The 16,857-nt window shown below is 46.5% G+C and overlaps 1 protein-coding gene across 1 annotated transcript in view; it reads left to right on the top strand.

Moving 5' to 3' along the window:
* The window catches only part of LOC147113860 (nuclear factor NF-kappa-B p105 subunit-like), an 88,303-nt gene that overhangs the window by 59,221 nt on the left and 12,225 nt on the right, over positions 1-16,857 (top strand). Inside the window, exons 5-7 of the mRNA XM_085995236.1 lie at positions 6,352-6,515; positions 8,364-8,522; positions 9,520-9,624. Of these exons, the coding sequence (XP_085851362.1) occupies positions 6,352-6,515; positions 8,364-8,522; positions 9,520-9,624 (428 nt within the window). The remainder of the gene's footprint in view (positions 1-6,351; positions 6,516-8,363; positions 8,523-9,519; positions 9,625-16,857) is intronic.

Raw genomic sequence — 16,857 nt, 5'->3', positions numbered from 1 at the left:
CAACCACATACCCTTGACTCCCTCATCTGTAGTGTCACCTTAGCTCAGAGTAGCACTCCTACTTTTGAGTCAGAGGGTTGTGAGTTCAAGCCTCACTCCAGGACTTGAACACTTACTTTATGCTGGCACTTCGGTACAATACCAAGGGAATGATCCATTGTCAGAAGTGCTACATTTCAGATGAGCCCTATATGTGCCCAGACAAATTGAAGCCCGATTCAGGTGGATGTAAAAGATCCCATGGCACTATTGGCTGCACACGACAGCTCCGATTTTAACCCGGAGTGGGAATGCTTCTGCTTGTGTTCTGGTGCCCTAATAGCAAAATACGTGCAATCAGTGATGCCCTGTCCTGAAGACAACAACTGCTGCAAATCCCCAAGCTGTGTCCTATTGACTGCTGAGGTCAATGGGGAAGGAAATGTGTGGCTTCGCCCTGGTGAACAGAGCGTCAGTGCCCTGTTTAATGCAGCTGTGTACTGCAGACTGTGATGTCCCCTGTAACAGCCTGGGATGAACTTGTGGCAAAGAAGTTAAGGTGGTGAGTTTGACATTTTCCAGCAGGCAGTAGGTGTTAAGTCCGTGAATGATTGAGACACGGACCAGCAGGAGTGAAAACAAACAAGTCTTTACTGGTGGAAGTCAATAGTGAAAACTAACAAACAGAGGCTCTCTAGCGCCTTTTATACAGGGTTGGTCATTGCCGGTACTGCAGTCTGAGACCAGTTATTCTCTTAAAGGTACATACACAACAATTCCTCCCCTTTTAGATAAACAGTACATAACATTCATTTAACAACTAAATGATAACGAATTACAATCACAATTACTGTTGCTAGATACATTGGTTAAGTTTAAGCAATTATAAGTTCAGTCTTTGAGGAGGCTTCCTGATTCTGTCTGGATAACGCCTCTTTGGGGTATCAGGTTCTACTGGCAATGTTGCGTCGGGATCAATGTCTTTGTTTGGTTCATCTGCTTCCAATATTACCGGTTCTGCGGTAGCTGCAATTGGAACGTCAATTTCATTACCAGGTGTATCAGATCGTGGTGTGGAGTTGACGTTTTCCAGTGACTCTAGAATCTGGTCAGCATGGCGTCTTACAATGCTCTCCCCAACGTCCACGGTATACATGAGAGGTCCTTGCCGTGTACAAATCGTTCCTGGCTGCCATTTCTCAGTGCGGTAGTCCCGGGCCAAAACTGGTTGACCTATCTTAAAACCCCTGGTCGGCCTTTCATTCATATTCTGAAACTGCCTGTTCTCCACATCTCTTCGGACGTTTGGCTTAACCAAATCCAAGTGGCATCGTAGTCTTCGATTGAAGAACATCATGGCTGGAGTTTGGTTGGTAACCGCATGTGTCGCATTCCGGTAGGCAAACAAGAAGTTGTCCACCTTGTGTTGTAGGGGTATATCTTCATTACACATTGCCTTGATAGCCTTCTTGAAAGTTTGGACAAGCCTCTCGGCCAATCCATTAGTGGCTGGATGATATGGGGCAGATGTGTAATGCTTAACGCCATTGTTCTTTAAGAACCTCCGGAACTCTTCAGACACAAACTGTGGTCCATTGTCAGAGCAAATCTGTTCAGACAGCCCATTCCTGGTGAATATGGTTCGCAAAACTGTGAAAGTTTTTTCCGTGGTGGTTGAGGACATTTTTATTACCTCTGGCCACTTTGAATGTGCATCCACCGCAATTAAAAACATCGAGTCCATGAAGGGACCAGCAAAATCAATGTGCACCCGTTGCCATGGCGATGAGGGCCACTCCCATGGATGCAGAGGAGCTTGTGGTGGGGCGTTTTGGACCTTCTGGCATCCTGCACAGCTCTTGGTCATCTCTTCGATTTCTCTATCAATTCCCGGCCACCACACAAACGCTCTGGCTAAGTTCTTCATTTTTACCCCACCCAGATGACCCTCATGAAGCTCATTGAGTACTCTATCCGTCAACTTAGGTGGAATTACTACTCTGGATCCACACATCAAGGTCCCTCTGCACACTGACAGCTGTTCTCTTCTCGGCGAGAATGCTGGCAGCAGTGGTTCGCCATGTGCTGGCCATCCCTTCACCGTTAAATCATAGACCCGTGATAGTATCGGGTCATTCCGTGTTTCGTTTTCTATGTTTGCATTCGTCACAGGGAGACTTTCGACTGTGGTCGAGTGGAATAACTCCGTTGGATCCACTGCAAGGTCTTCTTCTTCCACCGTCGGCAACGGTAGGCGTGACAATCCATCAGCATTTCCATGCTGTTTAGTTCCTTTGTACTCGATGTCATATTGGTGTGCCCCTAGGAAAAGGGACCATCTCTACAGCCGTTGTGCCGTCATTATCGGTACGCCCTTCTGAGGGTTGAAAATGGAGACAAGAGGTTGATGATCGGTTAGTAGAGTAAATTTTTGACCGTGCAGGTAGTGATTGAACTTCTTCACCCCCCACACTAGGCTGAGGGCCTCTCTGTCAACCTGAGCGTAGTTACGCTCGGCAGAAGTTAACGAGCGTGACGCAAATGCTATCGGCCTCTCTAACCCATCAAGGAACTTATGTGACAGTACCGCCCCAATGCCGTAGGGAGACGCATCACACGCCAGTCTGATCGGCAGTGCTGGGTTGTAGTGAGCCAGTACTTCCCTTGAAGTGATTAAGTCCTTACTCTTCTGAAAAGCACGCTTACAATCATCACTCCATTTCCATGCTACCCCCGTTCGTAGCAGGGCGTTCAGTGGGTGCAAAATTGTCGACAAATTCGGCAAAAACTTATGATAGTAATTCACCAATCCGAGGAATGACCTCAGTTGCGACACATTTTCAGGCACTGGGGCCTTAACAACTGCTTCAATTTTGTCAGGGGACTTATGTAACCCCTCTTCATCAATCACGTGGCCACAATACGATATCTGTTTCTTAAAAAATTCGCACTTGGGGCAGTTGGCTCGCAGCCCATGTTCCCGTAGTCTAGTGAGCACCTGTTCTAGGTTGTTAAGGTGTTCACTGTCATCTTCACCTGTTACAAGGATGTCGTCCAAGTAACACTGAGTCCCCGGAATCCCTTGCAGGACTTGTTCCGTCGCTCTTTGCCATATCGCCGGAGCCGATGCTATTCCGAATACCAATCGATGATACTGGTAAAGACCTTTGTGAGTGTTTATCGTGAGATACTTCCTAGAGGACTCTTCAACCTCCATCTGCAAATATGCTTGTGCAAGGTCAATTTTTGTAAAACGCTTCCCTCCAGACAGTGAGGCGAAGATGGCTTCTATCCTTGGAAGAGGATATTGTACTGTGTGAAGGACTGGGTTCACCATCACCTTGAAATCCCCACAGATGCGAATCTTCCTTTGCTCCCCGGACTCATTGCTTAACGTTTTCTTCATGACAGGAACGATGGGTGTCGCCCACTCGCTCCAGTCGACCTTAGACAACACGCCTGCCTTCTCCAGCTCTGCCTCGACGGCTGGGCGAATTGCATATGGTACCGGTCTTGCTTTGAAAAACTTGGGAACTGCATTCTTTTCTATTTTTATCGAGGCGGTTACGCCTTTAAGCGTGCCCAGTTCTTGTTGAAATACCTCTTTGGCGTTAGCTAAGATTGTTGACAATCGTCCAGGAGTGACGTCTTCATCTTTTTTACCGTCCACCGTCATTGCATGAATGGAGTGCCAATCTAAGCTTATCTTCCTGATCCATTCCCGTCCCAATAATGGTGGTCCACCATTTGGCAGTATGTAGAGATACAATTTCCGTATTTTCTTGCCGTTGTATTCGACAGGCACCCTTATTTTTCCTCTGGGGTATACTTTTTGCCCTGTATACGTCGTCAAGACGATGGATGTCTCTCTCAAGGGTATGTGTGAAAATAGCCGCTCGTAGTCTCGTCGATTCATGACGGTTAGCGCTGATCCTGTATCCAGTTCCATTTTAACTTGGGACCCTGCTATCGTGAGGGTGACCCAAATGGTTCGGTGATCCTCTTTTGCGATTACATTGTGAAGTTTGAGACAGCTTAGTCTCCTGTTCCCGGATTCACTATCGCTCATCTGGTCTTCGGAACTACTGTCCGTCATCTTTTGTACTTTCTTGTACGGTTCCTTAGTAGCCTTTTTGTTGTCGCTGGTCTTCTTCCCAGACCTGCAAACTTGTGCAATGTGTCCCATCTTCCCGCATTGCCTGCATATTTTGTCTTTGGACCAGCAGTCCTTCTGGTCATGGTTAGTTCTGCCGCAGCGATAACATTTTGCAAATCCCCGTGTCATTTCGTGGGTGCCGTATTCCTGTGGTTTTTGTTGAATTTCTGCAGCTCCCCTGGCTGCTGCTTCATACGATACTGCCACGCTGAAAGCCTTATCTAGCGTCAGCTCTTTTTCTGAGAGTAACTTCTTCTGTGTTCCTTCACCCGTAGGGTATCTGCCAGTCCTGCTCCGAACTGGCAGTGCTTTGATAGCTTGCATAGTTCTGTAAGATACTCAGCATTGCTCTCATCTATGTGCTGAGTTCTCCTGTGGAATTTAAATCTTTCTGCTATCAACAGCGGTGCAGGGTTTAAGTGTTCCTGTAGGACAGCAACAATTTCGTTAAAACTCTTCGCCTTCGGTTTGGCTGGAGTAATCAGGTCCAGCAATAGGCCGTACGTTCTAGCGCCCATTAAGTTTAGCAATATCGATGCCTTTTTCCCCTCTGCTATTTCGTTTGCCTCGAAATATACCTCGACTCTTTCCACATACGTGGTCCAGTCCTCTAATGTATTATCAAAAGCAGTGATACAGCCAGTCTTCGGCATCTTGCAAATCTAAAATGGCGCCTCCCGCGCTTTGCCTTCTTCCCCGCTGTTGTTGGCGCTGCTTTCCACGGTTTCTTGCACGTTAAATATTGATTCTTTTTCTTTTATTATTTTCCCGTCGTGGAGCGGACCCTCTGGGACACTTCCCTCCCTCTTCTTAGGTCCGAACGCTGCCCGGCTTCGAATCACCGGCCGCGCCCTGTGTGCTCCACCCTCTCTCTCTCTCTTTGCCTCCCGACTCGCTGCACGGCCCCGTTGAAAAGCCACCCGATCGAGCTTCAGCCCGCCGCAGCCCAGGAAGGATCAGAGCACTACCTGCCACCAGCCTGACTAGCTGGGAAACCACAGACTGATGAACCGAACCTGGCTCTTGACAGTCTCTCCTGCAAGTTTTCAAACCGATGATTGACGGTCGACGCCCGTTTCTCGAGTTTCTTTGGACTCAATTTTTTTTTTCTTTCTTCTGGCTCCAACCTTCAACAACGTCGTCTGAGGTGCTGCCGAGTTGCAGGTAAGTTCGTTTCTTACTCGTCGCCAGTGTTAAGTCCGTGAATGATTGAGACACGGACCAGCAGGAGGTAAAACAAACAAGTCTTTACTGGTGGAAGTCAATAGTGAAAACTAACAAACTGAGGCTCTCTAGCGCCTTTTATACAGGGGTGGTCACTGCCGGTACTGCAGTCTGAGACCAGTTATTCTCTTAAAGGTACATACACAACAGTAGGCCCTGCTGCAGGAGGCTTCAGAGATCTGCAGCAGCCTGTCTGGAGAAGCACAGCCTCCTGAGGCACTGCTCTTCAGATAGACCCAAGAAACTCACTCTTGGCCGATACACCTTGTTTGCTGGGTTTGGCCTCCCATGAGCAGCCCCCTCACCTGTTGTCTTCTGAGAGGTCCACCTGCTGCTGGTGCTGATTGCTTATGCTGCTGCTCCTCCTCTTCCTCCAAGTGTTCCCCCATACAGAATAAAGTATCGGGCCTTTCGTGTTTGTGTTCATCAGGATAAGTGATGTCTGTGCCGGTGAATGAGTCGATTTAGCATTTTGAGCACTCACTGTTAACATCAAACACTCCCTGCTCAAGTACAGGACAGGTAGATGCAGAATAAAGGTTTCTCTGCTCTCTCACACCAATGCATTTCAACTTCGACCTTATAACAGCAGCTGCTGCCTACCATAATGCATCAAAGTGATTTTTTTCCATTTCTCACTACAGTCATCCTTATGACCACACTGAGTAGGAGTGACAATTTGTTATCAATTTGTTGTAAATTGTGGGCAGTTTTTGCTGTGGACCCATACGCACTCGGAATTGGGTTAAGACTACCTAAACTCTTAAAATAGGCCCCTTACAGATAATAGCGTAAGGAAACTTTGATCTCAACAGTCTGAACTAACATTCTAGAGATGAAAGGGAAGTATGCTAACTCATTGCACCACTCAGTAACTAGTAACACATCTTACATAAAGTTATCATAAAAATCCTTTTAATGACTATTCTGGTGTACTGATTTCATTTTTAATGCCTCTGTGAAGTTGACTAACAAATATATTTTCTGATTAGCTTTGCCAACCTTGGAATCCTTCATGTCCCTAAGAAGGATGTTGTAGCAATTATAGAAGAACAGCTGATTAAGTCATGGACTTCAGATACCCATAATTGGAATGCTTCACTTCCTAATGGAAATAATGAAAACGAAATGGAATTGCAACAGAAACAGCTGCAGAGTGAGTTAATACTATTAGGCTGTATTGTTCGTTCAATATTTAAATGTGTCGACTGACAATGTTCTGTAAACTGAAATTCATGTTGATTGGTGCTAGCTGGTTTTAGCACCAGTGGTAAAGCATTGAGCTCCTCGTTTCATGATGTAAATACACACCTGCTGTACTTTGCATATCACTGTGGTTTGTTTTTTCAGCTGTTACTGGCATTCAGTAACTAGTAGAGGAAACCCCTAGAACATGAGTTCTGAAATCTAGTTTTGACTAACTCCCTATCTCCTCCAGCCCCACAACCCTCTGAGATACCTGCGTTCCTCTAATTCTGGCCTCTTGAGCTTCCTTGATTATAATCACGCCACTGGCAGCCGTGCCTTCAGCTGCCAAGGCCCGAAGCTCTGGAAGTCCCTGCCTAAACCTCTCCGCCTCTCTACCTCTCGTTCCTCCTTTAAGATGCTCCTTTAAACCTACCTCTTTGTCCAAGCTTTTGGTCATCTGCCCTAATTTCTCCTCATGTGGCTCAATGTCAAATTTTGTTTTATAACGCTCCTGTGAAGCGCCTTGGAACGTTTTACTACTTTAAAGGCGCTATATAAATACAAGTTGTTGTTGTTGTTGACTGGCTAGAACTCCCTCTCTCTGAAGTAAATTTGGATAGTCTCAACCAGATCTAGTGGGTGTGAGTTACCACAAAACTGCCCACAATTTTCACCACAAATTGGTAATTGGCTGATGTGGGAAGTGCAACTATTTTGCCTGCACACAAATGCTTCTGCATTGGGTTGGAGTTCTGTAAATCTGATACCACGACTTCACTGCCAAATAACAGTCAAGAGGCAGCTGTAGCAGGGATAAGACCAGCCTCTAACAAATCTTATCCACACTGGCAAATGTAGATTCATTGTACTACAGTACCAACTTTTAAATTGGCTAGTTCCCTATCACCAACAAAAAATAGATGAATCTGAAAGCCAGTTTTTATCAATAACAGCAAGTAGAAAATAATCTTATTACTCCTGTCCAGCTAGCTAAAATGCTAAAACAAAAATCAAAATATTGCTAAATTTTGCAGTGTGGTACAACCATAACCAACATGCAGACACCTTGGGCTATAATTTGCTGCCAAAATAGCATGGCTAATGGCGCTCGTCGTTATTTATGTGCAAATGCTACAGCATCTTCAGGTGGGGACAGATGCACATTTAAACAGGAAAATCCAAAAGTTCCTGTTCAAGATGCGCGACTCTAGCGTTAGCTTCACGAACACGGCATTTTGCTGTCTGTCTCACCATTGAAATGCATTGATCGGTGTGAAGTTGCTGTACTTGTGCAATAGATACGAACTAAACTCGCCATAGAAAGTTAAGTCTTATTCATTTCAGTCTAAATACCCTTTTAACTAAGTGTTAAGTACTGCCAAGCAATGCCTCTGGCACTGAAAATTAAGTATTACAAGTGTGGTGTCTCATTCCTTCAGGTTTTAATTATTGTTGGAGATTTAAAAAATGTAAAATTATTTTTTTTTTTAACTTTCTGTCTTTTTTTCCTCTCTTAATCCAATCTTCCTTTCTTTCTCTTTCTGTACCTGATTTGGCATTAAATTCACTCTAATTTACACTTCCTTCTCAGTTCTTGCGCTGTTTCCCTTGCTGCGATGTTATCAGCTCGCACTTTCAGCAACTTGCAGCACAAAATGTCACCGTGACTAAACGGGCAAAGGCAAGTCTAACTAACGCTGGATGCTGTTCGATACCCTGTTACAGAAAATTATGGCCCCGTATATAATAGTGACAGCCCTTGGTGTTACTTAACGAGTATAGGATTTAATGCTATGTTAACCTTTTTTAATGTTAGAAGAAGACAGAGAGAGAATCCATCAGGAAGCCCAGAAGCAGACTAAGTACATGGATCTCAGTGTTGTTCGTCTGATGTTCACTCCATACCTTCCAGGAAGTGATGGCAAATTTACACGTAGACTTAGCTCAGTTGTATCAGATCCCATCTTTGACAGCAGTGAGTATTTTTACAATGGGTCATAGTTTTATTTAAATAAAATGAAGTTATGATTTTGTATCATAAATTATTATTCATGTCCGTGTAGTCATATAAATGTTCCTTGATTCTTCAAACAATATTAAGGCAAACTTTTCAGTCCAAATTCATAACATATAACCATAAGGACTATAAGAGATGTATGGATATTGTGGAACTATGGAAATTAAATCTAGATTTTGAGTAAATAATTATTTATTACTCAGTTTTGTTAGTACCTTAAGTAATGTAAAAAAATGTCTGTCAGAATGTGAGAATTTACATATAACGGCTGAAATTCCAGAGCTCCTGCTTTGGTTCCAGAAATGTGCTGGAACAGGACTCCCAGCTGCCTACAGCAAAGGGTGACAACACCATTCCAAATTATGGAGGATTATTTAAATAGTCGGGGTGGGCATTTCGCACCTTTACGTGTGCAACAGAAGCACCTGCCCCAACTGTCGGCAGAAAAATTGGAGCAGCACCATGCTGCTCTGATGGTGGAGACTGAGGCCCATAAAAGGCCAAAGAGGGGAGGGATACTTTTTACATTTTTGGCTCAATAGGATGCCAGCACCTATCTTCTAATGATAATCAATCCGCACTGGGATTGTTTCCTTTTGCTGGGAAGCATTTTGGGCCCTTTACTAGGCTTACAACAGAACTCCCGCCAGATCTCAGCTGACAATTCTGTGGGTTCAGCAAGAGTGTAATAGGCTAGACTCCCGGAAGCTCCACCAGACACACCCATAAAGCGTTCTGTTGATGCCGCCCCCAACCAGTATTTGGGCCGGACTTTATGCGGAACAAAAACCTGGCAGATCTGGGTCCCCGCTCTAAATTCTGCCCTCTCCCAACCATTAATTTTTGTATGTAGTTTAACCATTTTCTATTTGAATGTTAATTTTTCATCTTTGAAAAGAATTTAGTGGGAGATTTTGCATAGAATGAGCATTAAATATTGTGTTTCCTTTTATAGAAGCACCCAATGCATCAAGTCTGAGAATAGTAAGAATGGCCAAAACAGCTGGGAGTGTGGTGGGTGGGGATGAAGTCTTTCTGCTGTGTGATAAAGTTCAAAAAGGTAAACCATCTCACAATTTAATTAACCTTTCTAATGATCTCTAGTTTTCTTTAACAGTTTTTCTTTCTAGATTTGTTATTCTGATGATAATTAGGTAGATTTGTGAAATGTTATTGTTTGACAGGTTATTTCTTAATTTTTAATGTTCTACATGCAAGCTGAAACAAATCATCGGCCGGAATTTTCCTTACCGAGTTGGGTCAGGTGCGTGTGGGCCGCATGGTGGGTGGCTACTGTTGTGTATGTACCTTTAAGAGAGAACTGATTTTATACTGCAGTACCGGCAGTGACCACACCTGTATATAAAGCCATAGCAGGCTTCTGTACTTCAGTCTTAAGTTACTCTCTGTTCAGTAATACCTGTTATTATTGTTCTCCTGCAGTCCGTGTATTATTGATACTCGGACACTACACTGGCGACGAGCAGGTTCGAACTCACCTGCAGTACTGCACCACCTCACGGGGATCTTTCCCTGAGAAGAAGCTTCTTGGAGGTCGAAGTCAGAGCAACGGGCGTCGACCGCGGGCAACCGCCCAAGGATCCATCAGAGTTCGGAGAATTGCAGGGGAGGCTGTGGAGAGCTGGGCTTGGCTCCCCAGTCAAGGTGTTCCAGCAAATCGTGCTGGTAGCAGGTAGTGCGCTGACCCTTCCGGACTGCGGCGGGCTCGAGCTCGATTGAGCGGCTCTGCAAAGGGGCCGTGCAGCGTCGTCGGGAGGAAAAGAGAGAGAGAGAGGGTGGAGCGCACAGGGCGCGGTCGGTGTTCAAGAACCGGGCAGCGTAGAGAAAATAAAACAAGGGGAAGGAAAAGTGAGACGCGCCGAAGCCGCGGGTCGCCGCCATTACCCTGTAGAACACTAGGAGCAGCGTGGCAGCAAGGGAAAGAAGGAAAAGCGCGGGAGGCGCCATTTTATTCCATTGGGGAAGAAGGAAAAGCACGGGAGGCGCCATTTTAATCCATTGGGGAAGAAGAAAAAGTGCGGGAGGCGCCATTTTAAATCACCCAAGATGCCGAAGAGTGGCAGTATCACTGCTTTCGACAACGAGGTAGAAGACTGGACCACGTATGTGGAAAGAATTGAAGTGTACTGCAAGGCAAATGAGGTGGCCGATGGAAAGAAGGCGTCGGTATTATTAAATTTGATGGGCGCGAGAACGTACAGCCTATTGCAGAATTTAATTACCCCAGCTAAACCAATGGAGAAAAGTTTTGAAGAGATTGTTAATGTCTTACAGGAACACCTAAACCCTACACCGCTGCTGATAGCAGAAAGATTCAAGTTCCATAAAAGAAACCAGCACAAAGATGAGAGCAATGCTGACTATCTTACGGAACTACGCAAGTTATCAAAGCACTGCCAGTTCGGAGCAGGACTGGCAGACACCTTAAGGGATAAGTTTGTCTGCGGGCTCCAGAGTGAAGGAACCCAGAAACGACTACTTTCGGAAAAGGACCTGACGCTAGAACAGGCTTTCAGCGTGGCAGTATCCTACGAAGCAGCAGTACGGGGAGCTGCGGAAATACAACAGAAACCACAAGAATACAGCGCTAACGAAATGGCGTATGGAGCAGAAAAGTGCTATCGCTGCGGCAGAACAACCCATGATCAGAAGGACTGCTGGTTTAACGACAAAGTATGCAGGCAATGTGGGAAAATGGGACACAAAGCAAGAGTCTGCAGGTTGGGAAAGAAAACCAACACTAAAAGAACTACTAAGGAAAAGTACAAGAAAGTAAAAAAAATGACAGACAGTAGTTTGGACGATCAGGAGAGTGATAATGACTCCGGGAGCAGGAGACTAAGTTGTCTAAAGTTACACAACGTGATCGCAAAGGAGGATCACCGAACCATTTGGGTCACCCTCATGATAGCAGGGTCCCAAGTAAAGATGGAATTGGACACAGGATCAGCCCTAACTGTCATGAATCGACGAGACTATGAGCGGCTATTCTCACACATACCCTTGAAGGACACGTCCATTGTATTGAAGACATACACGGGGCAAAAAGTCTACCCCAGAGGAAAAATAAGGGTGCCAGTTAAATACAACGGCAAGGAAACACAGAAACTGTATCTATATATACTACAAGATGGAGGACCACCATTATTGGGACGTGAATGGATCCGAAAAATACAATTGGATTGGCATTCCATTCAGGCGCTAACTGTGACTGACAAAAAGGATGATGACGTCACACCTGGATGACTGTCAAAAATTCTAACTGACGCAAAAGAGGTGTTCCAACAAGGACTTGGGACTCTAAAAGGAGTAACGGCAACGATAAAAATCGAAGATAACGCAAACCCAAAATTTTTTAAGGCCAGACCGGTACCGTATGCGATCCGCCCAGCCGTTGAAGCAGAGCTGGAGAGTCTGGAGCGTTCGGGGGTGCTGTCCAAGGTGGACTGGAGCGAGTGGGCCACACCCATCGTTCCTGTAATGAAGAAATCATTGAGCAGCACGCCTGGGGAGCCGAAGAAGGTTCGCATCTGTGGGGACTTCAAGGTAACTGTGAACCCAGTCCTGCACACAGTACAATATCCACTTCCACGGATAGAAGATATTTTTGCCTCACTATCTGGAGGGAAATGCTTTACGAAGATTGATCTGGCCCAAGCGTATCTACAAATGGAGGTGGAAGAAGCATCTAGGAAATACCTCACGATAAACACTCACAAAGGCCTTTACCAGTACAATCGACTGGTATTCGGGATAGCATCAGCCCCGGCTATTTGGCAGAGGGCGATGGAACAAGTCCTGCAAGGGATCCCGGGGACCCAGTGTTATTTGGACGACATCCTGGTTACGGGCGAAAATGACAGTGAACACCTTGCCAACCTGGAGCAGGTGCTCACTAGATTACAAGAATATGGGCTATGAGCCAACCGCCCCAAATGCGAGTTCTTCAGGAGACAAATCTCGTATTGTGGCCACATGATTGATGAGGAAGGGTTGCATAAGTCGCCAGACAAGATTGAGGCTGTAGTCAAGGCTCCAGCACCGGAAAATGTGTCGCAACTGAGGTCGTTTCTCGGGTTGGTGAACTACTACCATAAGTTCTTGACGAATTTATCTACAATTCTGCACCCACTGAACGCCCTGCTGCAAACTGGAGTAACATGGAAATGGAGTGATGAGTGTAAGCGTGCCTTTCAGAAATGTAAATGCCTAATCACTTCAAAAGAAGTATTGGCCCACTACAATCCAACACTACCGATTCGGTTGGCATGTGATGCGTCTCCCTACGGCATTGGCACGGTGCTGTCACACAAATTCCTTGACGGTTCAGAGAGGCCAATAGCCTTTGCGTCGCGCTCGTTAACCTTAGCCGAGCGTAACTACGCCCAGATTGACAGGGAGGCCCTCAGCCTGGTGTGGGGGGTGAAGAAGTTCAATCACCATCTGCACGGGCAGAAATTCACCCTACTGACTGATCATCAGCCCCTGGTCTCCATTTTTAACCCAAAGAAGAGCGTTCCGGTGATGACAGCGCAACGGCTGCAAAGATGGTCACTTTTTCTAGGGGCACATCAGTACGACATAGAGTACAAGGGTACGAAACAGCATGGAAATGCTGATGGGCTGTCGCGCCTACTGTTGCCTATGGTAGAGGAAGCACCTGCAGTGGACCCTGTTGAGATATTCCATTCGACCATAGTCGAATGTCTACCTGTTACAAACTCAAGTATAGAGAAGGAAACCCGAAATGACCCGACACACTCTCGGGTCTATGATTTGACGGTGAAGGGATGGCCAGCACATGGCGACTCACTGTTGCCAGCATTCTCGCCAAGGAGAGAACAGCTGTCAGTGTGCCGGGGGACCTTGATGTGTGGATCCCGAGTGGTAATTCCACCCAAGTTGAGAGATAGAGTGCTCAATGAGCTTCATGAGGGTCATCTGGGAGGGGTCAAAATGAAGAGCCTAGCCAGGGCGTTTGTGTGGTGGCCGGGAATCGATCAAGAAATCGAGGATATGACCAAGAGATGCACAGGATGCCAGAAGGTCCAAAACGCTCCACCACAGGCCCCGCTACACCCATGGGCGTGGCCCTCATCTCCATGGCAACGGGTACACATTGATTTTGCTGGTCCATTTATGGACTCAATGTTTCTAATCGCCGTGGATGCCCATTCGAAATGGCCAGAGGTCATCAAAATGTCCTCCACCACTACGGAGAAAACTATTGCAGTCCTACGGACCATCTTCGCCAGGAATGGCTTGCCAGAACAGATTTGCTCCGACAATGGGCCACAGTTTGTGTCCGAGGATTTCCGGAGGTTTCTGAGGAATAATGGGGTGAAACATTACACATCTGCCCCATATCATCCAGCCACAAATGGATTGGCTGAGAGGTTTGTTCAGACCTTTATAAAGGCAATAAAGGCGATGTATAACGATGACATACCACTACAACACAAGGTGGATAATTTCTTGTTTGCTTACCGGAATGCAACACATGCAGTCACCAACCAAGCTCCAGCCATAATGTTCTTCAACCGAAGGCTAAGATGTCGCCTGGATTTGCTCAAACCAAACATAAGACGAGATGTTGAGGATAAGCAATTCCAGCACATCCATGAGAAGCCAACCAGGAGCTTCAAGATAGGACAACCAGTCTTGGCCCGCGACTACCGAACAGAAAAATGGCAGCCAGGAACGATATGCACACAGCAGGGACCACTAATGTACACAGTGGACAGTGGAGAGAGCATCGTGAGATGCCATGCTGACCAGATTCTAGAGCCCCAGGAACAAGCCAAACCCATACCACGAGCATGTGCACCTGGTAATGACCCCGAAGTACAGACTGCGTCTACCTCAGAAGCAGTGGTATTGGAAGCTGACGAACCAACCAATGACAATGAGCCAGAATTGACTCCGCCGCAAGAACAGGATACTCGAGAAAGGCGCTATCCAGTCAGGATCAGGAAGCCTCCTCAAAGACTGAACTTATAAATGATTATTTCAGTTGATGTATATAGTACAGAGAAAATTGTAATTGTAATTAGTTATTATTTAGTTGTTAAATGAATGTTATGTACTGTTTATCTAAAAGGGGAGGAATTGTTGTGTATGTACCTTTAAGAGAGAACTGATTTTATATTGCAGTATCGGCAGTGACCACACCTGTATATAAAGCCATAGCAGGCTTCTGTACTTCAGTCTTAAGTTACCCTCTGTTCAGTAAATACCTGTTATTATTGTTCTCCTGCAGTCCGTGTATTATTGATACTCGGACACTACAGCTACCGTGATGTATTGTTCAGCCCGCTCCTTAAAGCGACTTTCAGTTAATGGCCCCTATTAAGACAGACATGTGCGTTTCCCAGCCCTATTAAATGGTGCGGGTCTGCTAACATCATCGATGACTCATTTCCAGTGGGGCTATTTAAAGTAGCCTTGGCCACATTGCATTTGAAGGTTCATCTAGGAGTGTGGAGGGAGTATATTGGAGGATCTTTATATTGCTGAGATTTCTACATATGACTTCCCAAAGACAGAGGGCTGCACCCAGGTTTTCCGATGACTCCCCGCATATTCTTGTAGAGGGAATCCTCTTCCCTGCTGATGGGCAGAAGAGACCTCCCCAAGAGACAAAAAGAGCCTGGATGGATATAGCTGAGGAGGTGAATAGCAGGGATGTGGTGAGGCGGACCTGGTTGCAGTGCCGGAAGTGCTTCAATGATCTGATCAGATCAGGAAAGGTGAGTGAAATGCCACACTCGCCTTCATCCTGCTGTGCCTGTCACCACATCCCCATCACTCTGTCTTCCCAAGCCTACTCCTGCACATACTTACTCGCACCAACATACCTTGCACGTCCACCCATCACTCTCTCTATGTACACACTCACATCCCCCTCTGACTAACCACCCCTCACACTCACCCTCATCCTAATGCAATCATACCAGGTAACACCACAGAAGGAGGCCATTTGGCATTGGCACCACACTCCCACAGTCACCCTCTACAGATGTAACCCACACAATTTTTACACTCATGCCATCACTCTCACTCAAACTTCTCTTCTTTCCCTCATTGCAGGCGAAGAGAGCGCACAACAACAGGGAGAGGGAGAAACTACAGGTGGCCCTCCATCCTTCGCCACTTTAACTCCAGCAGAGGAGGTCGCCCTGGAGGTGTCAAGAATTGCAGAGCAGTGGTAGGCGGAAAGAGGGGGACTTCTCAGCTACCTGGTGACAGAATTACATCTCATAGAGCCACGTTGCATACAGCAGTCACTCATATGGTAACTGATGTCAGCAGCCAGTGAATGTTCATCATGTGCGTAATGGTATCGTTACCCACTCTTGATATAACATTTCTAAATCATCTCTTTATTCTCCCACAGGTCCACCAAGAGCCCCCTCCACTGTCGAGCCAGAGGAGGAAGATGACTCCTCAGAGGAGCCTCCAGCCTCTGAGGGTGCACCATCAGCAGACCCAAGCGCATCCAGCATCAGTGCAGATACGCACACCTCAGTGGGTCCGATGCGAGATAGAGTAGTGTTGTCACCTGGTAAGTCACAAGTGAGCAACAGCAGATGGTGGAGACGGGAACAGTAGTGGTGACTCCTCGCCGGAGGGTGCAGGACGCTCCAAGCTCTGTTCAGCTGCATGCAGACGCTGAGCCTCGGGGGCCATCCAGAAACAGGGTGATCCTAGAGGGGCAGCAAGAAATACAGGCTGCTCTGGCAGGTTTTGCTGCCGTGATGTCTGCAAATGTGCAGAGAATGGAGGAATCCATCTCCAACATGAGCACCACCATGTCACAGGCGATGGCGACGATGTGCTCTTCCATTGAAAAGCTGGCCTCCTGCATTGAGCAGCTAATGTGCCACTCATATGAGCACATGCTAGAAATGGAAACAGATGGCAGAAACTCATAGACCTCCTCTCTTGGAGGAATGTAAACATAGACTTGGGTCCTCATGGCCCCACTGCTTTGCAGCAAGGTGCTCTCGCGGGTGGCCGATGAGAGTGATGATGGTGAGAAGGTACATGGAAGTGGGGGTTCCTCTCAAAGCGCTCACACTTCTCCCCCCATGGCCCCCCGCCCCAGATGCCTCATTGGATCATGATGGCCGAGTCTTCCCCTGCACAGTCACAGGAGCAGCAGACTTTGACGGGGTCATCAGTGGCTCCAAAAACCCAGAGGCTCCAAAAACCCAGAGGCTCCAAAACCCAGAGGACGTTCGCCAAAAGTGTCTACGCAGTCGTAGCAGGG

Source organism: Somniosus microcephalus, chromosome 8 (genome assembly GCF_052327205.1).
Source record: "Somniosus microcephalus isolate GS21.2 chromosome 8, FLI_Smic_1.0, whole genome shotgun sequence".
Taxonomy (NCBI): Eukaryota; Metazoa; Chordata; class Chondrichthyes; order Squaliformes; family Somniosidae; genus Somniosus; species Somniosus microcephalus.
The sequence above is the reverse complement of the archived record's forward strand: the minus strand, read 5'-3'. Positions and strand labels throughout refer to the sequence as shown.